The sequence below is a fragment of the Gymnodraco acuticeps genome, unplaced genomic scaffold, assembly GCF_902827175.1.
Source record: "Gymnodraco acuticeps unplaced genomic scaffold, fGymAcu1.1, whole genome shotgun sequence".
Lineage (NCBI taxonomy): Eukaryota > Metazoa > Chordata > Actinopteri > Perciformes > Bathydraconidae > Gymnodraco > Gymnodraco acuticeps.
Genome location: NW_022992308.1, coordinates 811,555 through 835,771, shown reverse-complemented (window position 1 = coordinate 835,771; position 24,217 = coordinate 811,555). Strand labels below are relative to the sequence as shown.

General features: G+C 40.4%; 1 protein-coding gene across 4 annotated transcripts in view; it reads left to right on the top strand.

The window, feature by feature from the left end:
• enox2 (ecto-NOX disulfide-thiol exchanger 2) overlaps window positions 1-24,217 on the top strand; it is a 209,660-nt gene that overhangs the window by 159,002 nt on the left and 26,441 nt on the right. For all 4 annotated transcript variants that reach the window (XM_034208127.1, XM_034208125.1, XM_034208128.1 and 1 more), the window contains 5 exons: window positions 3,606-3,761; window positions 12,595-12,801; window positions 16,758-16,991; window positions 19,292-19,504; window positions 22,255-22,361. In XM_034208127.1, the coding sequence (XP_034064018.1) occupies window positions 3,606-3,761; window positions 12,595-12,801; window positions 16,758-16,991; window positions 19,292-19,504; window positions 22,255-22,361 (917 nt within the window). The remainder of the gene's footprint in view (window positions 1-3,605; window positions 3,762-12,594; window positions 12,802-16,757; window positions 16,992-19,291; window positions 19,505-22,254; window positions 22,362-24,217) is intronic.

The window sequence follows — 24,217 nt, the reverse complement described above, 5'->3', positions numbered from 1 at the left end:
GGAGCAGGAGGAAATAATGGTATGTTGGAGATGAAACATGTCCTCGAGCCACATTGTTGAAAGTGGAGATGAGAGAGCTGGAAATCCTTAGGAAGAAGTCAATAATCTCCTTTATTACACGCAGCTCTGTGCTACATGCTTGCTTCAGGTCTCCGGCTCTTAATAGAGAAGGATAAATAGATAGACCAGTGGCGAGCCGTCAGGGCCCTCTAGGCCCTCTGTGAGGGCCTAAGATATTCTAAGAAATAATATTTGAAAAAAATATATATATATATTTAAAATATTTTTTTTAATATGTTTTTGTTGTTATATTTTTCATTAGTTTTACCAAAATAACTTGATTTAATTGTATGTAAAATAATATTTCCAAAGAAATAAATCCTTCGAATCTGCCTGTTCAGTTTCTGTTGGAATGTGAAGGGTTAAATGCCGTCTCTGCGAGTTACTGTGAAGACGGGAGGGCTTGTTGGTCCCTCTCTACATTCACAGAGGGCCAGCTACAGTAACTCAACGAGAGAGTAATGTCAAATGACAGTACAATTGACCAATCATATCTTCCCTCTAAATGGGTGGGCTTTATTTTCGCGGACTTTATGACAAGTTCCGCCCACTGTGAGGTCTATGCAAGTGGTGCAGTGACGCGTCCTAAAACCCGGAAGTAAGCTGCGCTCGGATTCCCTCGACAGAAAGCAGTGGCATTTCTCCAGAGGATTTTGGAAAATAGCTCGAAATAAGGTCTGTGGAAAACGAACCTGTTAGATAAATGCACGTTTTGTTCAGCCGGATAATATCCACATGTCTACCCTACTTTTATTATTTTCGAATCTTAAATCTAATCGATAGATCTATGATTAGCATAAGTTCGTTCATGATGGCTCACTTCAGTGATAGTGATGACATCGTTGCGAAATTATTAACCGAGTCATTTTCAAGATTGAGTTACAATGATAAACTGGAGTGGCAAAGGATCAGCTGAATGACCCGCAAGTGCTTCATCCAAAAGGACAGGAGGATGGACTTTGTGTTTCAGTGATTTATCATCAAAGGTAGGCCTAAGTCATTTTCAATGCGGGCCGCCGTGCCGACTTAGTTCATTTGTAATTGTTACTTGGCTGTGGGAGCCTGTCATGATAGGTGTTTATATAAATGATGTTGTTTTGTGTGGTAGAGGGTCGCTGTCATTGATGCGTTTTGCACCCCGGACCACTGTTTTGATATTCCGCTGAAGTATACGCTGTGACGTAATATCTCTTCTTTTTTTTCGAGGGAAGGGGGGTCAGAGGGCCTAGGTATAAAAGTCACGGCTCGCCACTGAGATAGACACACACACACACACACACACACACACACACACACACACACACACACACACACACACACACACACACACACACACACACACACACACACACACACACACACACACACACACACACAAGGGAACACGAGAAGCAATGCAGTGAAATTGCACCACCCATGCCCTGATGAAACCAGATCATTTCCTCCATGTGAGCTGAAATCTAGTTTGCTTTGCATCCATCTCTGACAGATTAACTCATAAGCATGTTAACTAATTCTACCACAGGAACAGTAGAGCATTGGCTCAGGAGAAAATGGAGTATGATTTCCCAGAAACACAAATCCATAGATATTTTTGTATTGTTTTGTTCTTCCCACAACGCTGCATTCTTGATGTATCCTCTGTTTTGTTGCCTCAGCCCTTTTCTATGTTAAGTGTGTGGCATTCAGGCTGGTTATTGAACCGTCCTCACATCTTCCATCCACCCTTTTCTTATCTTCCTTCCTGCTATCCATCTTCCTTTCGTTCACCTTAACGTGCAGAATAAGCCATCAATCGACTGGCAAGTAGGGTCCTTCTTATCACCCGTTTCCTCTCACTCAGACACCTGGTTAGAGACTAATGCTGAGGTCATCAATAAACACATAGCCTCCATCTATTCTCCCTTTTAATAAAGCTCTTTATTTCCCTTATAAAGAGAATTCTCCTATGTAGTCTCTTCCTCTTTTTTCGTCCATCCACCATTTTTATCAGTCAAACGTCTTCAGTGCACTCTCTCTGGCTCCAGGGACATACTCTGAGTCCTCTGTTATGTGCATATTTCCAACCCTATTCTAGTTCAATGAATGTAATTGAATTCACAATTCTCTCTCTTTAGAGGAAATTGCCTGTAAGGAAATGTAGTGTCTATTTTCGCTTGTCCGCTTTATTTCTCTTTCAGTGAATGTATTGCTATTTAACACTAAAAAAGGTGTGGAGGAGTGGAACCCGTATAATGTGCGTTGTTGTAATTCTCTGTCTAAAAGGAACATCACAATAAACAGGATATTTACTATTTGCAGCAGGAATGTAAGTTCTAAGCAAGGTCTTTTTACATTTTGAGAAACAAAAATGTGGTCAGTTTTGTTTCACTTTCTGAGGGTTTTAAATTCTACTATATGTTTATTAATATGTTCATACAGGTAAGGGTGATTTTGGACTGGACTAAAGTATAGTGAACATTATATCTAATGTTTGAACGCCATGTTTCAAAACATGAGGAGGGAAAATATAAGAAACACAAAAAAAAAACCTCTATAAAGAACATGTAGTTGGTTGTTGTTAATCTAATTTTAATCTATTATTTATTAAGGTAGAATAAATGGCTGTGAGTACTCCCAGATTCAACTTGTCATTCTTGCTTCTTTATTTAATAGTTTCATAATTTGTATTTAATCAACTGCGTCTTATAACGCCTTCTGTAATGTTTTTCCTTGTGGTTCAGATTAATGCTACTACACGTCTAGTATATTACAGCGTGTGTATAATCTCTAGTGAAGGATTGGTTTTAGCGAGCCGTGCTCATGCATGCACACACACACAGGTGCATAAACATTACACACCCTGCGGCATAATTGTCAACTACAAATCCTCTGGAGGTGACAGTGTACACATAGGCACATGCTGGAAGCTCCATCATTTCCATTTCAAAAAGCTCCATACTGGGAGGCGTGCTCACATAAAAGCATATTTGGTAGAAGTGTGTGTGTGTGTGTGTGTGTGTGTGTGTGTGTGTGTGTGTGTGTGTGTGTGTGTGTGTGTGTGTGTGTGTGTGTGTGTGTGTGTGTGTGTGTGTGTGTGTGTGTGTGTGTGTGTGTGTGTGTGTGTGTGTGTGTGTGTGTGTGTGTGTGTGTGTGTGTGTGTGTGTGTGTGTGTGTGTGTGTGTGTGTGTGTGTGTCCATGGACAATGTAAATCAATATTGTAAATATAAGCCTCTCTGTGACGCAGGTTTTACATCCAACTGTGTATATATCTAAAAGGTCATCAGTCAAACAGCATGAGTGACAGAGAGGGTGAGAAACTTCTTCAACTATTCATGTTTTTATGAGATGATTGATCTCTGAATGGTTGTGTATTCGATAATGAGTAGGCTGGCATGAAATAAGTCCACAATTTAAAAGATTTTGTTCAGGTTTATGCGATACCCGACCAAAGGTGAGCTGTTGAAAACAAGTCTGTATTTAAATCTTACCGTGTAGGTGTTCCCTTCTTTCCCAGAAACGAACAGCTTTGTGATCTAATTTATTTTTCTTCTCCTGCTTCCAGATTTCGATCCCAGCCTTGGCATGATGGGTGGAATCCCCCCCATGAATCCCATGATGCCCGGCCTCGGTATGGTTTTCAATCCCCTCTCCCAGGATCTGCCAGTTGTCAAGGAGATCATCCACTGCACGACCTGCACCCTCTTCCCCCCCAACCCCAGTAAGTCAAATCAAGTTAATCCTACACTACAGTGTCTGCATGCATCATGAGTCATATCACAAGGCCCTATACATGTTATATTATAACAGTATTGGGACCTTGGAGACAGCTTCTACACATGGGAAATACCATGGCAGGGTCCAATGTACCTTAGAAGGCTTTCACTATATCATTGTCTTCCCTAAGCATACATAAGTGCGAAGTAGTTTTGAAGAGGTGTTTTGTTAATTTAGCTTGACTTGTGGCTGTGATGTATCTAAGGTCACATTATATTATTGGGGGTACAGCAAACGATTATTGTCATTATCAATTCACCTGACAATTACTGTTTCATAAAATCTATTAATAAGTGGTTCCTGTAAACAAAAACACAATTTAAAGTTTCCAGAGCCAAGGGCAGCATTTAGAAATTGGTTGTTTGTCCAACATTTTAAAACCCAATGATACTATCTGTGATATTGTAGACGACATCCAAACAGCTCTAAACATTTGACATATTTTCCCAAAAGATCTGCTCAATTTTCCCTGCATGCAAAAAAAGAAAGGTGAATTGACAAATGAGTGTGGTTGTGGCAGATGTCAGAATGTAATATATTTGTTCAGATCTCAGCGAAGACTTGAGATTACGCTTTTGTAGCATATATCAGAACCAAAAATGTTATTGAAAATGTGTTCTGTCTTGGTGTTTCAATATAGGAAACCTCAATCATCGTGTTGTTCCTCAGTGTTTTTCCTCTGTATTTGTTTCTCTCATCTTTTGGCCCAGCGATTAACCTAAACAACATGAATTGCACTTACATCCACACAAATAGCATTCAGCGCCTTGCTCAAGCTGTTGTTTATATTTGTCTCATCTGCACCTTCCAATTATCCAGTGTTAGAAAACAAAAAGTGGGGGGTTTGCTTTTGATTGATCCCACCACACACGTATGAAACGGTTTTTCTTCAGATGTGCTTGCTTGTCTGCTGTGTGCATTGTGGCTCATTAAATACTGTTGTGGAAGATGAAGCTGATTAGAAGTTAGGAATGTCTATTGAGATTGGCGTTTCTTTAGGTAAATGAGCAACGTACTTTGTGTCAATAAAACCCTGAGGCTGTGTGAGGAATCAGATCAACAACATTAGAGCCTGTCAAGATCACTCTATGACACAATACATCTGTGTTGAGTGGCCTATATACAAATAAGTACAAAATTAATATCAAGGCTCAATACTAAGTCTAAAATGTTGTTTTGTGCCCTAACAACTGAAGCTGTGTCCTTAGTGATGCATGGACACACTTACTTGTTGGCATTTCTCCTCTTCAAACTGAACTTTCAACCTTCTCTACCACTTTTCCTCTGTCCCAGTTACACTTCACTCACTTTTTGATCTGATCTCTTCTTAAGATCTTCTTTACTGTCACCTATTTCAGTGACACAAAAAAGTTAATCTCCAAGCCAAGTTTTTTATTAGGCAGACATCTGAGGAAAACTGCCAAGGCTTGATCCTTCTCATGAAAGTAAAATAACCGTGTAAGATTCAGCTCCACATTGTACACTAAGCCATTGGGAAAAGGTTGTGCCCTCAAAGAACATCCACCTCAGTCTGTGGGTACTGTAGTCAGCAGCTCCTTGTAGCATCTCTAAAAATTCCAAGGCAAGGGTCCGGACTAGAAGCAATTCAAAGACAAACAGACTGGTTTGTTTTATGCATTGGTTTACAATTCATGTAGATGGAATTTAGTTATAGTAAAACCCTCTCTGGTTGATTTAGGATTGCATCACTGCTTCATGCCAGGCAGCAATGTACAGTAGTTCTGTTGTGTTGGTTTTAAGCCACATGTGAAGCAGTCAGGATTATTTGCTTCTCTACATGCAAAGTCTAGAGCAGGCACGGGATCCAAACAGGTGAATTTGTGCAGAAGAAGGAACTGAGCCTGAAGGCAAATCGTCCTTCCCAAAAGACTGAGATTGAGGTTGCAACCAGCTGTGATTATTTTCCATTCCTGGTGTCTGGGTTCATCCTCTGGGACAGGATCAGGAGCTTGGACTTCCAGAAGCAACTTCCTGTATTACTGCTGCTTCTTTGCGTTTAAGGAGCAGGGAGCATCCCCCCAGGATCCCGGGCGCATCGACGAGGATATATTCCAGGCACGTCGGGCTCTAAGGAGACACTGGGTCAAACCCAGAAAATGCTGTAAAGATATATATATCCTACTTAGACTGAAAATATCTCAGGATGTCCTCAGGGAGCTGGAGGACATGGCTGGAGAGAAGGATGTCTGTGAACCTCTGCAGTCAAAAACAACCTGTACATGCTGAGAGCTGTGGACGACTTATAGAAGGATAGGACAAAGAGGCACATGGTTCCTTCCAAAGTTGATGTTTTAATGGCTGACATTAAAGTGGACCTATCATGCTATTTTTAGGCAATAGCATAGGTCTCAGATATATAAAAATATATAAAAAACATGTCTATGAAGTGTTTTGCTCAACATACCAAACAGATCACCCATTCTAGCCATGCCTCATATCCCTCTATTTCACTTCCTGTTTCAAAAGTGCTGATTTGGGGTATAAAGCTTTAAAAAAAAAAGTTTGATTAAAATAAAAAGGAGGGGGCTGAGCTCATGCGGGAGATTCTACCGGCAGATTCTGCCGTGATGAAATGCCATATCATGGATTATCAAAGATTATCTCTGAAACAGTATGGAGCTCAAAGGCTTTCTCTCTTGCTGGTTATACCACAAGATGAATTCCTTTTTATTTCCTGCTTCTTCACACACATGCTCTGTGCAGTACAGGTTAGCTCTGAGTGTTAGCAATGCTAATGTAAACATGCACCGACCATATTACCTCATATCGGACGCAAATCTGGATCAGCTCCGTTGTACCCCCGTTTTCAGAGATTTGGGAACGGAGGAAAAGAAAGAGGGTTTTATTTTCTGACGCTGCGTGAGTTCCCCGACGCACCGGGGACACATCTTTATGTATAAAAGACATCAAAAAGTGCATTTTGCATTAGAGGTCCCCTTTAAGCTTTGGAGCTGAGCAGAAAAAGTATTTCACATAAAAAATGTAGTTGTGAATGAAGTGTTAATTTATGGGATAATTTAAGCGTCTGTGTCAAGTAAACTGTGTAAACAAAGACGATGGAGCTGTTTGAGATATTAGAGAAGAACATTGATTTGAGAAAAGAGGTGTCATTATTTAATACTGCATGCTTTTAAAAGTACTTTTGGTTGCAACGAGGTGAGTTTTGAAGACAAAAGTGTTATAAGATGAAGAATTAAAAAATGTTCTGCCATTTGTTTAAGGGCTGCAAATAACCATATTGTCTTTATAAACTGTTCATTAAAAGTCGCCATTGCAGATAGCACAAATATCCCCAAAATAAGTACCAACAGTGATGCCACAGTGATTAAGAAACTAGAAAATATTCAAGTTTGAGAAGCTAGAATTTATATGTTATGCCATGCCAAAGCTCTTGAAAAATGATAAACAGATGACTTCTGCTTTGAGCTAACTCTATATGTGGGTTGTTACATTATAGAATGATACTGTGGGGTCAGTAATACAACAGCCCGGTTGGTTTTATAATCGAAAAATATTGCTCTGAATGGGAGATGTAAAATGGATGCAGATGGTTTTGAGGGTTATTCGGTATATATGGCCATAACAAAAGGAAACGAGCCTTGATGCTGGCTGCATCCCGTGTCTAGGCAACAAGGTGCATATGTTGTCTTTCACAAGTAGTCATTACCCTCTAGCCGCACACACTCAACCTGACACAACGTGCCGCCTCCTCTCTCACTGACCTGTAGCTGCGCGCCAACAACCCTGCTCTCTCCCTCTTCCCCCTCAGTGTGTATATCTTTACCCTCAGTGTGTATATCTTTACCCTAAGTGTGTCATCATCCCACTCTTTCCCCTCATTTTTCCTCAGTCATGCACCTTAAACCTCTTTCACCTTCACCTATCCAGCACTTAAGATGGAGATAGCACCTTCATACAGCTTTAAAAGACTTTACACTCAACATTTGGACCCGTGGACTCACTTTGATACTCTAATTGAACATCAAACTCTGTGTTCTGTCTCTCTTACTTTATTCAGATGTCTGAAGGCAGTCTAAAAAAGAGATTTCATAATTAACTTTGAAGAAGGATGAAACATATTCTTTTGAGCTTTGATGAGAGTACCAGTGTGTCTCAGGGTTGCAAATGCACACATATACATTAAGCTTTAATGAAGAAGGCTGCTCATCCGCTGTTGTTTTCCATTAAAATAGACATCTAAGCTTGACTATGAAAAGATATAAATGGATCAGTCAACAAAGATCCAAATGAAAAACTGACAAATGGACTGTTAGCTTGACATAGGGAAGTCCTGGCGTGCTGGAAATGGTGTTTGTTTCCCTGATAAATCTTTATGTTTGCCTTGTGTTCATGAGTGACGTGAATGGACTAAACAGTGGAGTGTTTCTTAATATAGTTTATCTTCTGAATAACAGCCCTTGGAGGACTGGAGCCTCTTCGTGTGGCAGCCCCTCCGCCTTTAAAAAAGTGTTTAGCCGGCGGAGGTGATGGATGGTGATGACCTGTGTGAGTGTAGCAGACCAGTGGGTGGCCACGCTGACGGCAGGCCTGTTTGCTTTACAGCAGCATCTGTATTTATACAGAGTCACTTGTCAGACAAATCAGCTTATCAGTCAGTCAATGTTTCATTATGTTCCAAAATAAAGTCATTTTTTAAGATTAAAAGTACACATTGTGCAGAGTTTTGCCAATGTAGTTTGATGTGGTTTTGTATTTTTTTGTAATATGTTTTTTTGCAAGGGCTGTCCCAAATATAATTCTAAAAGCTTAAGTGAGAGATATTAAAATATATTAATTGCTTCAAACCGGAAGTTGGGTTGCCCCTTCCACTTCAGCGCTATCCCTTTGAAAATTACTAAATAATAATTCATTTTGATTGTGTACGATGAATAAGGTTGGATTAGTATAACAAACATTATGTAAAAATGTAACTAAAAAACAGAACAAAATAAATGAAGCATTAAAAAAGAAACGTATTTGGATTACCGTGGCAACAGTTGAAGCCTGGGTCAGCCCTATTTTTTTAATATTTGAATCCTGAATATATACAAATTTGGAAGAAATATTATAATAATATGATGCTTAATTTTTTTAAGCCGATGTCGCCTCTGGTTTATTATTTACTTTCTCTACCCTGAACCCTCTACTCTGTTTTCTCTGTCTGCATTTTAAAATGATCGGCCTTGAAATGTCCGTTTCAAGGTTACTCAAAGTGACAGACATATCGAGTCAGAATTTGGACAAAAAAACCTCTTTAAGCTCTGCCTGACAGCAGCGTAGCGTGTTTGTTATATCTTAGTTGATCCTGCAAAATCTGCCCACTCTATCCTCACCCTGTGTTTTTATGCAAATGAGAAGCAGGAAGACCTCAGGCAATCACTCAGGTCTGCTAACAAATGCTTTTATATATTGTAAGATATCCTGTTTTCTTGTGATTCAATCAGTAAATCATGAATAGTTCATTGAAATCTTGTTCGTATTGCATTTGCATAAAATGTCCTAATGTGCTAAACAGTGGGGTTCAGTATCACAGCAGGAGAGCAGAATTATCTCTCTCCTGCAAACTGTTCTAAGCAACTACAAACAAAGAACAAACTTTGTATTGCAAAACATTTATATTTAATTTGCAACACATTGGGTTACTGCTGCACTGCAGATACACGCTTTACAACATCAGGAGGATACGTCCTCTCCTGACCCAGAAAGCGACACAACTTCTGGTCCAGGCTCTCGTCACCTCACGCCTAGACTACTGCAACTCCCTCCTGGCTGGTCTACCTGCATGTGCCATCCGACCTCTGCAGCTCATCCAGAATGCAGCGGCTCGTCTGGTCTTCAACCTTCCTAAATTCTCCCACACCACGCCGCTCCTCCGCTCCCTTCACTGGCTTCCGGTAACTGCTAGAATCCACTTCAAGACATTGGTACTTGCTTACCATGCTGCGAATGGATCTGGCCCTTCCTACATCCAGGACATGGTTAAACCATACAGCACGTGCACTCCGCTCTGCATCGGCCAAACGGCTCGTTGCGCCCTCGCTGCGAGGGGGACCCAAGTTCCCATCAGCAAAAACACGTGGGTTTGCTATCCTGGCTCCAAGATGGTGGAATGAGCTCCCCATTGACATCAGGACAGCAGAAAGCTTACACATCTTCCGGCGCAGACTGAAAACTCATCTCTTTCCACTCCACTTGGAGCGATAGAATTACTAACAAAGCACTTATATACTAACAAAAGACTGGCTTATCTAAAGCTAGTTGAGTAGCACTTGAAATGTTTGGCTCTATGAAACCTGATCTACTTATATGATTCTGTTTTCTTCTAGTTTGTATCTTCTTGGTCGAATGTACTTATTGTAAGTCGCTTTGGATAAAAGCGTCAGCTAAATGCAATGTAATGTAACTGCACCCGTTCTGTCCTCTGTCCTCTTTGCGCCCCATGTCTCTGCCAGACACTCATGCACTGAAAAGGTCACTTGGGAACTCTTTGTTGCCTCTGCCAATGAAGCGTTCTTTGCACTCGCAAGCTTTTTCTGCAGCATCTTTCGCTTTTTTCTGTCCATCCTAACTCAAAACTAGTTTAATCCACCAATTCAGGACTTCAAGGAACAAAACTCCAGTCAATATTTGGCTTTCCCAGGCACATTTAAAAGAAAAGAGGAGGCAGAGAAAGTTAAAAGTGAGGGACAGTGCTGGCTCTGACTCAGAGACTAAAAGTTTACTTTGCAGCAGAGTACTGCATGAAAGTGGCTGAATCAGCGGGGGGACTGTGAGCTGATAAATATTTCTAAACAGAATAAAACTATGACTGGATTCTTGTTTTCACTGCTCAATATCCCATGAATATGTGTCTATTTGTTCAATATGAATGAATGACACCAGGCAGTCGCCCTGCTGCAGAACCTCATTTCAGCTGTTTGTATTATGTCTCTTTATTTCAATACCCAAATATTTGACAGCTGGAGTTATTTTTTAAATTGGAGTCCTGAATGGGAATGCTTTTTATTTAGAGATGGCAGCGGGCAGTATGAGCTTTTACATGTTTGTGGTGAATAATGGGGGTAAAAAAAAAGGCATCCAAAAGGCCAGATCTGGGATTCTGACTGAGGCAAGAGAACTGTCAGACTGGATCAACTTCTTTAAAACTGTTAGTCAAAAAGAACAGACTTTTATTTTAATGTGTATGCAAGTGTGCGGACCCTTTTAGACCATACTACTGTGTGATAGTGAGTAAAAGCTGATGTAAAGTCTTAATTACTGCAACCAATTAATGCCCAGTCTTGAAATCCATTTGATTACATCCATATAAGACCTCAAGATATCTCAATCAATCCACTTACTGCTTATCAGCTGTGCCCCCATGACACACCTCAGGTATCCCACCAAGTTTAACTCCAGCTCTTCCAGATTATCGATATTTGCTCGGGTGGGAGTGTCAGTACCGGTGATTTTGAGGACTTTCTAGTACACATCCGGAAATCCAGCATCCTCAGCGTTCCACTGATTAGCCGGTTCACTCCACATAGACCCCGCTAATCACATTCATCATGGATGAGAAGCCTGATCTATCGGAGATTAGATCAGTCAACACTCATCTGTGAAGAAGAAGTGATTTCTGCAAAGCAGACCTTCCACATGAGAGGATTTGCAATCACTTTGTGGCGAAAAGGAATTCATTTCCAACATGGAATGGGTTTGATATTAACATTTAAACAAAAAACGATCTGAGAATATTAGTCCAAGTTATCATTGTTCATGCTTTAAGCTTCATCATTTTTTTCAGTCAAGTGCTATGTTCAAAATATGACCCGATTGATTGAGTGCAGTCAGCTTTTCAAACTAGTTGATATCAGATTTGTTTCTGTTTCTCTTTCTAAATGTTGCGTGACATGGCTCTTATTCTTCTCTGCCTGGATGTGGAGTTACACCCCAGGTCCTTTTGGGGATTTATTTGTCATTTATGCCTTCTGGATATTTTGTATTTGCTTTTGTTTTCCTCAGTCATCATGTGTGGATTGGATACTTTATCACAGGAGTCTCCCTTATGCAGTTTTTGCAGTGCCATTTATCTTAAAAATATTTTCCTTATATTTGTAACCCACATAATACTTTCTTTTTGTATGTATGTCTTTCAGTTTTCTCAAATTCTGGTTTATATTAATAACTTCTATGCCTCTTTTGTATAATGTGTATATAAAAAGGATAAACACCCAGGCCTTTGTTATTTGTTTAACATGTTGGAAGCAGTACTATTCAAATGTTGGCATTTAAAGTATGAGTAAATACATATTTGTATAAGAGCGACAGTACAAGAGAGCAGCTGCTTCTTGTTTTGTTTCTCTGTTCAGGTCTCACAACATTGTTGCTATTCGAATTGTCTTTCATTGAAAATAATTAAAGGCATATATTTTTTTTTTTGTTAAAACAAAAGACGGGAAATCAGCCGGCTCCTCAGGTCTGCCAAAATGATTTCCAGCTGTGATATAATCATAACCGTATGTTCCTGCCCCTGGACATATTGTATTCAGCTTCTTATAGAGCATAATTCATTCTCAAAATCGAGTTTCAGTCTTCTGAGGCAGCTGAATCATTTCTTGTGTACCTCGTATTTCAGCTGTATTATCTCCACATCAATGCGAGTGCACACAGTTTCATCATTCCGGATATTTATTTACAGCCCTGTCTCAATATTTTAACCTAGCGATGGTTGATAAATAACTCTTTATTCTTCCTTTTTTCCCACTACTTCTGAGCAGACCTCCCCCAACCTGCCACGAGAGACCGCCCTCCGGGTTGTAAGACGGTGTTTGTCGGCGGCGTGCCGGAGAACTCCAACGAGCAGCTCATCGTGGAGGTCTTCGGGCAGTGTGGGGAAATCGTCGCCATACGCAAAAGCAAGAAGAACTTCTGCCATATCAGATTTGCAGAAGAGTTCACTGTGGACAAGGCTCTTTTCCTTTCGGGTGAGCTGTCATAACTGTTAACCTTGTTGTGAAAGTGTTAATTGTTACGATATTTCATTGTATTTGTGTCAGTTGCACTTAAACTTAATGTCAAGCAAGAACACATGGAGGCACACAGTAGGCCCCTGGTAGGAAAACTTCCATTTATTTTCCCATATGCAAAGCTTTTTATACTGCACACCCTCCACAAACACCTTGAAAAGCCACAAGCCCATGCCAGGCTTTTGTTTGCTGACTTTTCTTCAGCATTTAACACAATGCAGCCGCATCTCCTGGTAGAGAGCCTATTATGTCATTTTAAACTGCCCGATCAACTTGTTTTATGGATTTTAAACTTTCTAACTAATAGAGAGCAGAAGGTGTTTGTCAATGGACACCTCTCTGACTCTGTCATCACTTCCACGGGCTCGCCTCAAGGATGCGTTCTTTCGCCCCTACTTTTTATAATGTACACTGATAAATGCAGGAGCATGCAAGACAACAGCTACCTGGTAAAATTCTCTGACGATACCGCCCTCTTGTCCCTCCTTAGCGGCTCAGAATCAGGCCACGAGGGTGCTCTTGCCGATTTTATTTCCTGGTGTGATGACAGTTTTCTGGATTTAAATGTCTCTAAAACCCAGGAATTGATCATTGATTTTAGACGTCACAAGGATGTTCCTAAGGAGTGCATCATACACAATGACAAGGTAGAAATTGTCACATCATACAAATACTTGGGCACCTTTTTCGATGACCACCTCAAATTTGATGTGAATACTGAGTGTATTGTGAAGCGGGGTCAACAGAGAATGCACCTTCTTCGCAAACTGAACTCTTTCTCTGTCAGGCCTTTCATTCTTTGTCGTTTTTACCAAGCATTCATTGAGAGCCTTATTTGTTTTTCTTTTATCTGCTGGTTCCATAGCCTTACACTGAAAGACAGGAACAGCCTGAACAGCATTGTTAAAACCTGCTCCAAGATCATCGGCGTGAAACAGAGAGACTTAAACTCCTTCTGTAACCAACAGATTCTGCGGAAAGCAGAGAGCATTCTGAACTCTCCAGGTCATGTTCTTTCACATGAATTTCGTCTGTTGCCATCAGGGCGAAGATATGCTCTACCTGCTCAAAGGACTAATCGCTTTTCTAAATCATTCATCCCTTCTGCACTCAAACTTTTAAATTCTTGAAAAGGCTTTTAACTTGATTATTTATTTATTTATTATTTATTGTGATGCTTTGAACTATTTATAGTGTAAATTAGAATTATTCACATCTCTGCTCCCGGGTGTATCTGTGTGTTTTTTTTTTTCTTCTTGTATGTTCCTGCCTGTGTTCATGACATAAGCTGCTGCTCATAACCAATTGCCCCTTGCGGGATTAATAAAGTTGTTGATTGATTGATTGATAATCACTGTTATGTGACGTTCAGTCATAGCACTCTGCTGGTGGGCAAAAGATCAACCGCACCATATATCATCTGGTTCCTTGATTTAAATAAAACTATAGATACAATGAAGGCTTATATATAGTCTCCCAAGGTGAGTTTTTGTTAGAAATCTCCAACCATGTCCGTTGCTGACTGTAACAGCTTAAAATCCAGTTAGAGAAATCCGTTGAGAAATTATTTTACAATTTGAAGCGTAAATGAATTCACATTTTGAATGAATAATGCCTCGAAACGAAAGAGCATTTAAAATACAAGACTGCGGCTCATTAATCATATTATTGGGAGCTGGTGAAATAATTAAAACTGTTGGCTTTAAATCATTAAATTATTCACAGAAAAAATACAAACATGACCTCTTCCCATCTGTGTGGGCCTCACTATAGGAAAGGACACTCACAGGTCAAACACAGCCTATAGGCTCACAAAACAGAAATGATAAATGACCATTAGGTCAAAAAAAAAAAGCATCTGTACTAACCATGTGACGCCAGCTCATTGTTTCTTATCTAATCTTCATTTTCACAGCGGCTTCTTGAGCTGATAAGTCTTAAATCTCTCTGTGCTGGCTGTGTATTTCTACTCTGAAAAACCTATTCAACCTATCAGTGGCTTCAGTTGCATTTTCCAGCATAAGTGTGTGTTCATGCATGTGCAAATGTGTTTTTCTTTGTGGGAATTAGTTTGAATGAAAGGTCCTGGGATTTCTTCTGCCTCAGTTCTCACAGTGAGACGTGGGAGCCGAGGTTCATATATTAGCAAGATGACAGGGCTGTGTAGTTTTCCCATAAATAATACCCCACCCACACACACAAAAACACACACACACACAGTGCAAACACAGTACCCAGCAATGACACTTTCTCTAGCAGCCCCAGCACATTGAGATCTCCCCCTTATGAAATATTGAAGCTGTGGTTGATTGGGAGCCTGAAGCAGAGAGACTGAAGTCGAAACCCCCATACTCTCGCTCATTTCTCTTCCTGTTTGCACTGGCATCTACCCCCCTTTCTCCTGTGAGATGAGTGTGTTGGGCCTCACAGTGGATCACACTGGGCATCATTACTGTGTCCGGCTACAGCACACACTCACAAATGTACCCAAACACCCTCTGATCATTTCAACCAATTAAATCACAAAATGGGCCTGATTTCACTTCAGATCCGCAACCAGCTATTAGTGAAAATTAAGTTAGGAGGAGAGTTTGAGGATGAGAAGGAAGTAGTGAGTATAAGAGGGAGTAATGAGGGATATTGGGTCCTTTCAATGCCTCGAGAGCAGTAATTTATCTCCTCTAGTCCCCCTTGTGTATTCAGAAGTAGGATGCACGTTTGTACTCTACGTTATCAGTACATGGTGTCAAATGGAGGGATTACACATCAGGATAAAGAGAAAGGGTGGAGGCAGGTAGAGCCTGCTTAGTGAAACCCTACAGTAAAGCTCATGCATGAACCTTTCAGCCCTCCTGCTCCTTCTTTTCCTATTTTACTATTCTGTTGACTCCACGCCTCCAGACATGTTTTCCAATCTCATTTTCATGAGCAATCCAGAAGATGTAAGACTAGCTGATTATCATATAGAATATTTAATTAAAAACGGTTGCCGTCAGGTGCGAATGGGAAGTTTGAAGTTGATAGCTGTCAAAAATTAGAGGCATTCAGGCGTGGCGGTGCTTCAGTGGTCCTAAGGTAGAAACCACACAACCGTGACTTCCTCAGTCTGAATCCGACTTGGGATCTTTGTCACATGTCACCCTTCTCTCCTCTCTTCTCTTTCTTCTTTCTTCTACTGTCAAATATCTCATAACAAGAATTAGATGCTCCAGCTATGATAACAGCTGTGGTCAGGCAGCACTGCTTTGAGCTGAATGCTAACGTCAGTATGCTACCATGCTCACAATGCTAATGCTCATATGTGGATGTTATGTAGGTATATTGTTTGACATGTTTACTATTTGAGTTATTCTGGCACTAAAGGCCTTGTACATCTGAGTCGGAGGGTAATTGTCGTTTGTTTTTTTAGCCATTTGGTACTAAACTAAAGTGGTGGACAAATTAAAGGTTTTGACCTGATGATAGCGTTACATCACCAAAGATGATTACCATTACCATTCATCCTGAGGGGAACATCACTTTGTGCAGCAAATTTCATGGAAATCTATTCAAATAGAAGCTCATAAATTTAACATTTAACACAAATGCCAACCCTTTGCTTGAGGAAAAGTCAGGGGATCACCAAAGTTGTCACATTGAATGTCTCTAGACCAAAATGTTGAAGCCACCCTAAGAGCTGCAAAAATGTAGTTAGTCAAAGTTAATGTTTAAATATCATGGGCATTTGCACAGCTGCAAAATGCACAGCACATTGTGAAAATTACATCAAACTGTCAGAGCAGACCAATTACTTCATTTTAATTTAGTTCCCTGCTGTCCCTTCTGCTTCTCTCAGCATATTTACTTTTCTTATCTTCCATCTCCTTTTTTCTCCTTTATAGTTGTTTTAATTATAACGCTTTTTTCTGCCATAGGTTACCGTATCCGTTTAGGCTCCAGCACAGACAAAAAAGACTCGGGTCGCCTCCACGTGGACTTCGCCCAGGCCAGAGACGACCTGTACGAGTGGGAGTGTCACCAGCGCATGTTGGCCAGAGAGGAGAGGCACCGGCGCAAAATAGAGGACGATCTCTTCCGACCCCCCTCCCCTCCTCCCATAGTGCACTACTCCGACCATGAGAGCAGCCAGCTGGGAGACAAGATCAAAGGTTGGCTAAATATAAAACATACACAGTCAAATATGTGCATGACATGAAAGCAAAAACATAGGTAACACATGTCGGTATAGAAGTAACACCTTTGAACATATAGTGGTATCTCAACCAGGCATTAATATGTACAAGTAGTTTGGTATGTGTGTCCATTTGCAGGAAGCCACCCAATTTTAAGACAAAGCATTACAGGAAGTGTACTAACAGCAGTTCTAACAAATTCAGGACATTTGTTGATTAAAAAAGGCTGTAAACATTGTATATCAGTGTATTCTTCCCTCAGCCCATGCTCCTCTCCCTTATCTTGTCTCTTGTCCTCTCGTCTCTCTTCTTCCTCTCCATGTTCTCTTCCCCGCTGTGGTTTCCACGTCTTCTCAGCTTTCTGCCGACTTTCTGGCTGAATAAGCAATGACACTTCCAGGTCTCAGTCACAGTTTCCCGATAACAAAATGGCTGTGACTTTCTGCCTCTTTGCCATCTGCGTGCGTCTTTCTCAGCTCCCCCCCCCTCGTCATGGTGTAAAGGAGTCTAACACAGCGTTGTTTCAGCCAAGGATTTGTTTCTGAAGACTGCAGGCTGCTGTTGTGAAAACACACATCCCGGTTATTTGCTGTAGATTTAGGTTGACTCTTTTCCTGAATCTTCCACCCAGAGGAAAAAAGGTTTAGACATGTCAACGCCAGTTATACTCCTGTACTGTAAACCCAATGTTCATTTTTATGACAAGAAGCTCACAGCAGAGCATTTTACTTAGACCATTTTTGTATTTGTTACTTCTCTCAGGTGTCGTTGAGGTCTGTGAAGGTGTTCTTTGTTACAGAGCATATGTCAGTCTGTCATGTGTACAGTTCTCCATTTTCCTTTCATCCAACAGCACAGATGGCTTTTTGTTCTCCTGTCCTTGTTCTCTACACTTTCCAGTAGATGTTTTATCTTTTTTCCGCATCACTTTGGCTTGATCAAATTAACCCAGACGTTACTTGGTCTACTTTTCACTCAACAGAATAAAAAGGGCTTTCTATTGCATGTATTTGAAGTGACCTTCATGTGCCATTTATGTTATTCTTCACATTGGTTTTTTCTAGGGGTGCACTGAATGGGAAATTCTTGGCCGAAACCGATACCGAAAATAGGAAACAGTTGGCCGAATGCCGAAAGGCCGAAAATGATTAATAGAAATATATATATATATATATAATGTATACATTTTTTACCAATGTTGTTCAGCTACCTGATTATGGAAATAGACATGATTATGGCAAAACTTAACTTAAATAATAATCACTATTATGGGTCCATAAAACATTTATTCAGCACTTTTGAATGCATACAGTACATTTATATATGTCATGTATTATTGCTAAAAAACATTATATCGCAGTCTTAGTGTCGCCAACTCGTTTCTAATATGCAAAGACAACAAATGCGTCTATGATGTATTTTCGATCAGACGAGATCTCTCTCCCCCGTCTGTGTGCGAGGGGGCGGGGCAGTTTACACACACGCAGCTGCTACATGCAGCGGAGCACACTGCGGAGATGGCGGAGAGAACGCGCTCCGAGGTGTGGTTAAACTTTACCCGTCTCGATGTGGAGAATACTTGTTACCATAAGTGCAATAAGAGTTTAGCATGTAAGCACGAGCAATTTGTCTAAACATTTAGCAAAAGTGCACCGCATGCAGACGGAGGAATGTACCGGGTTCGACCGTCTTTCTAGCAGCTCTGTAGCCCCATCCACGAGTAACGTTTCCACGTCAGGTGTTATGTATGCTAGCAGCAAGACACAGAGTTAACTACATGATACAAACATGGGTTAATGATTAGAGGTAACTGAGTTATTTAGTTTGTTAAAATTTCAGCTATTCTGTTTACAGTCTGTCATCAGATTATTTAATACGATTTGTTTAGGCTCAGGGCAATCTCGATGACAAAGGTCAATGTTCCCCCCCCCCCGTGAGCCAGCCGCGAGCATGGTCGCCGCGTCTTTATTACGTCATCACAACAACACGTTAGGTTACCAACGTAAGCCTGTTCTGACATTCGGTGATATTTTTTCGGTGCTAAAACTTTCGGCCGAAAGCCGAAAGGGCCTTTTTAACCATTTTCGGCCGATAATTTTCGGTGGCCGAATATTCGGTGCATCCCTAGTTTTTTTGTTGTTCACAATTTACAGCCTTGGGTATAATGTATTGCTTACTTTTACACGGTTTTGTTATCCTTTCCTCAAGTATCCTAGCACTGTTTTGATGTCTCTTTGTGTAGAACCTGACTCTTTATTTCTTCACCTCTTTGCTAGATGATGGCAAGTTTCCTGAAGCAGTGCATGTGCTGTTGACCTGGCTGGAGAGAGGGGAAGTCAACCGAAGGAACGCCAACAACTTCTACTCCATGATCCAGGCGTCCAACGGCCACATCCGCCGGCTGACGGGCGAGAAGAGTCAGCATGAGAAGGAGGTGGAAGAGGCCAAAGACAAGTTCAAGATCGCTCTAGCCGGCATAGTTGGTCAATGTGAGTCGGTTCTCAATCACACACACACTTGGATGAATAATTAAGTGTATACTCTATGTACTGTAAGTGTACAACATTGTTATCATTTTTGTATAAAGGCCAAATAAATAGATTATAATTTAAAGTTTATTCTAGCATACACTTGTCATACTCCTTGTTGTGCAGTATAAGTACAGGAGGAGGATAATAATCCATACTTGGCCAAGTTTCTAGTTCTGTGTAAGTTTCCCTATCATAGGAACACACACTACATAAACACACTGTAAGAATGTTTCTGCCTGAAGTTCACAATGCTGCAAAAACGTAAGTATCCGATTGTTCACAGCCCATCATCAACTCTCACACCATGCACAGACCATGTGTGCACAGCATAGTAAGACACACATTGTGGATTTATAGGTTATTGAGTTAAAAAGGTGTCATGAAAGACATTTTGTTTAATGCTAGTTTGTTTTTGGGAGGATGGCTTCAAGGTAAGTTTAATGTATTTCCTAACAGTGTTATATGACTCTACATTTTGCATTCATCGTCCTGCTCATGTTACTTCTTAGATACAAATATCTGAAACATTAAAGGAAAAAAATTCTGGTTCATGTGACCGTGGTGGAATATGTATTCATGTTTTCTTTCGATGAAAGTAGCCAAACACATTAATCGCATGAATACTGTGGAGGCCAAACATACACAGCAAATGCAGGCTTGGCTCATTTCAGCTGATGAAAGGCCAAAGGAAAAGCCTTCTTCTATCCACCTTTGACAGCCTAGGCTGTGCAGCTGCTGGTTAACACCACCGTCTGCGGCACTTTGTCTCCCTATATCCCACAACATTCATGTCAAATAGAACGTAAACATCTTTCAACATCAAATGAAGTTCCCAGTTTTTGATTTCTGGATGAAAAATACATGCAGAAGACGATGGAAGGTGTATATTTGTATAAACCACACAGAGACAGAGGTTGTTGATGTTAGTGCTATCCATCCTCCACCATTTCAGCCCAAACAAACACTTTCCTATTCATGACCCTGCCCTCCTCCTGCTGCATTGCTGGTCATATTAATGATATCACAGAGACTGGCCTCATGTGAGGGCGTTTACAAGTATGTTCATATCAATTCGGCCAGTCTCGTTTCTTTTTGTTGCCATCCACTTATGTCTGTCTCTGATGGAGTACGTCACCTTTACAGGTCAGTTCCCGCAAATCGCACATATTGTCACTTAATCCCGATGATGTGTAGCCATGCAGATGGTTTTATGTGCCCTGGTTTTGAGTTAGTGGCCTCTCAGTCTTCTGCTGCTGCACTAATACTACGGAGGAGCAGAGATTCCATTATTGGTGCTCGAAGCATTGAAGAAATACCTTTGAAAGGCTTTAAAAGCATCTTGGCCTTTCTAGAATAATATTTTATTTTTTTAAAGATAATCTGCAGAGTCTCTATTTGAACTTCTTTGTTGCATATAAGCTCACAAGCCTGAAATTCTGTCCGTAGCATCTCCTCTCTTCTCTGCCTTCATCATCGATCTGCTCCATCAAATTACAGGGTTCTGGGAAGATTTTATTGATCTCTGTACTGTTCACTCTCTCGCTCACTCTGCAAGCGCGCACACACACACTTAGTTGGTAGTGATATTGACTCCCCCCCCCCCCCCCCCCCCTGTGTACATTAGGACCTCTGGGATACAAAGACCACCCATACACTCCTCTATGACCACTCACATGACAACAGATAGATAGCTGAGAGGGGAATGACTATATCAATACCCAATAAGACCAACCCTGACAGCATACACATCACATGTATGAATAGTTTAATACCTCAGAGTCAAAGGTCTGCTCCTAATAAAGGACGTTTGTTTAGCTCAGTTAAGTGTTATGTTTCTACACTGTCAATTTGCAGATCCAGCTTTACTGAAGGGTTAACTACTGAGGCTTGAAGAATCCTGAATAGAGAACACTATGTTACTTTAATGAGATGTCCTTGGGCAAGATTATTAACAGTCTTCTGCTGCAGTCAAGCTGCAGAGTGGTCAACAGTTTCACGCTTAAAGTGAAAAGGTTATTATTGGGCGGCTTATTGTTGCTTTGCAAAATGTCCCTTGTTAAATAAATGTTAAAGAAGAAATCCATGCTAACATCTCTAGAATGTCTTTGTCAACACCCTGATGTTTCGAATGTTTGTTTTGCCACATTCACTCTCTTAGTTTAGCATTATAACTAATAATATGTGTCACACAAAGTAAAGTTGAGCCTGATTAGAAATGTCATTAGTTTTAAAGATATTTGATTATACAACAAAGAATTTAACAACAAAATTCAAAGTAAAAGTTTTTAATACTTAATTTAGATGCAATTCATCCAATTATCGTCAAGACAATTTCATCAAAACTTGTTTGTACTTCCTGGAGCCAGACCACTGGCTCATACATTTCTTCTTTTCTATATGAAGTAGGATATCATATATTATTTATGTACGTAGGAAAAAGGCATGATTTATTTAGTTTGTTTAAGGTTTGCGCGTGGGACCTAACTGACCAACCATCTACGAGTTGATGCACTTGCATCAGCTGGTAAGTATTTCCCACACTTGCACACACACGTGTATAAGCAAACACAAACACACACACAGAGAGTGCTTAACATCCCTAGTTGACTCCACTTTCTCACTCCTCTGCTCCTTCCCACCTGCCCTCTGTCTTTCTTTCTCTCTGTGTCTCTGGATGGTCTCTGGTCCTTCCCTGCGTCCCGCCACAGTTGAACAGATTGTGTCTGTATTCCAAGCTGCTTCCAAACAAAAGGCATGGGACCATTTCACCAAAGCGCAGCGCAAGAACCTGGACATGTGGCGCAAACAAGCAGAGGTTAGTACACTTTGATTTCATCCTGTTGTTCACGTGATTTATGGAAAAATAGACCTTATCCCTTTTTGTTCAACGCCTGTCTCTCTCTTTACTCATTGTAAAAAAAAAAAAATTATAGTTGCTTATATTAGGGCTACATACTTTTACTCGATTTCAGCAAAATAGGTGAAGTCAAAAGAGCAGACTCCTTGTTACAGTAAGTACAGAACAGGTACCTGCTCACTCCAGGTCAAAACCTCCCCCCCACCTCCCCTCCCTCCCCTGTGAATTGGATACATGCTGCTGGGTGAGTTTTCCATCTCTAAGGGTGTCCAGGAGACAGGTAAATCTGTATAAGCCTTCTCCCCCTGCAACAACACATGTAATGTTCTTTGAGAGGATAATTAATGATGAAATTCTTGAGACATAAAAGCGTGTTATTCATCTTAAAATGTAGCATTTTTATAATCAAGTACCTGCTTACCTTTTATTTTTGTTCTGCCGAATGGATCGTAATTAGCATGATGAAGGGTGGTTTGTAATGAAGGGTCTGGAGTGTGGTGCAGTCCTGGGTCTAATGGACAATATAAGATCAAATCTAATTGGTAAGTTTCCTTGAACCTCAGTATTAAAAACAAAAAGGAGATTAAAGGTGAAGCAGCATTCATCTTGTACAAAAACTCCTCTTTAAAGGTAGGTGATGCCAATCCAAATTGTTGTTTTTAATTTTAACTTTTGCTGCAGAATCATATAAATAATGAATAATATAAAACTTTACCCATCTGTTTGTTAAAACCTTTCCTTATAATAGCTTTGTGGAGGTCTCTTAACACACACTTGATGAGTAGGCAGGAAGCTGGAGGAAGCAGGTGTATATGCAAATGCTGGAGTGCATGTCTGATCGTGTGACGTCCGTAAACCTCTTCTGTATTGTTGTCCATTCCCTCGTCAGTCCTTGAAGGTCCCTAAAGGATATGCTCAATGGAGAATCACTGTCTTCTATATATACACTGAGACAGGAAGTATTGAAATCTGTTCTGTGGATACCAGAGTGTTTTCATCAGGCCTCCAGGGATCTGTCTGTTCTTTCTTCTTGTTTCCTTTATAAAGAGGCTGTATACACACTGCATGCACCAGGGAGTGGAGCATGGATGCAAGTAAAGAGACCACAGTGTGTGGACACTTCACTGCATTGTATGTCCTTACTAAGAAAACATTAGTATGAAAAAAATGTTTTTAGTGACACACTGGTTCAAAAAGTCTTGGTAGTTTTTCAGCGTGTCTCCACATACACTGTTTTTGATTCTGTGTGTGTAGGTCTGTGTGTGTGTTGTGTGAGACAGATTAAGTCATTTTGACACAAAGCTCTTGGTTCAGCATTTGCCCAAATTGCGTCTGTATTTTCTGTGCAGCTGCCTGTTAGGCTTCATGGGAGTTTATACACAGTAGAGCATTAGCCGAGACCATTGAATAGCAGGTGAGGTAACACTTGAGTGGCTAAAAAAAAAAATATATCCCTCAAAAATATTGGACAGCTACGTACGGCAATCCAAACAGGACATTTGACAAAGCGGCGTTTCGCAAAGAAGAAAAAAAAAACGACCGCATTAATCTGAATGAGAGAGATGAGTTATTGTTTTTACAACGTAATTTCCCGATTATTTGAGAATAAATCCTTTTAGTGGGTTAAGTACATTCTTAGAATAACTTCTGTTTGACAGCCTTCACACTGTAAAAATAAGAAACTGTAAATGTATGCAATCATTTAGGGGATTCATAATTAATATCTAATTCTTAACTGTGAATTATTTTTCATTTATTTAATATTAGAAATATATTAGTCTGGACAAACTTTTCCTGTTGAGATTCCTGGAAAA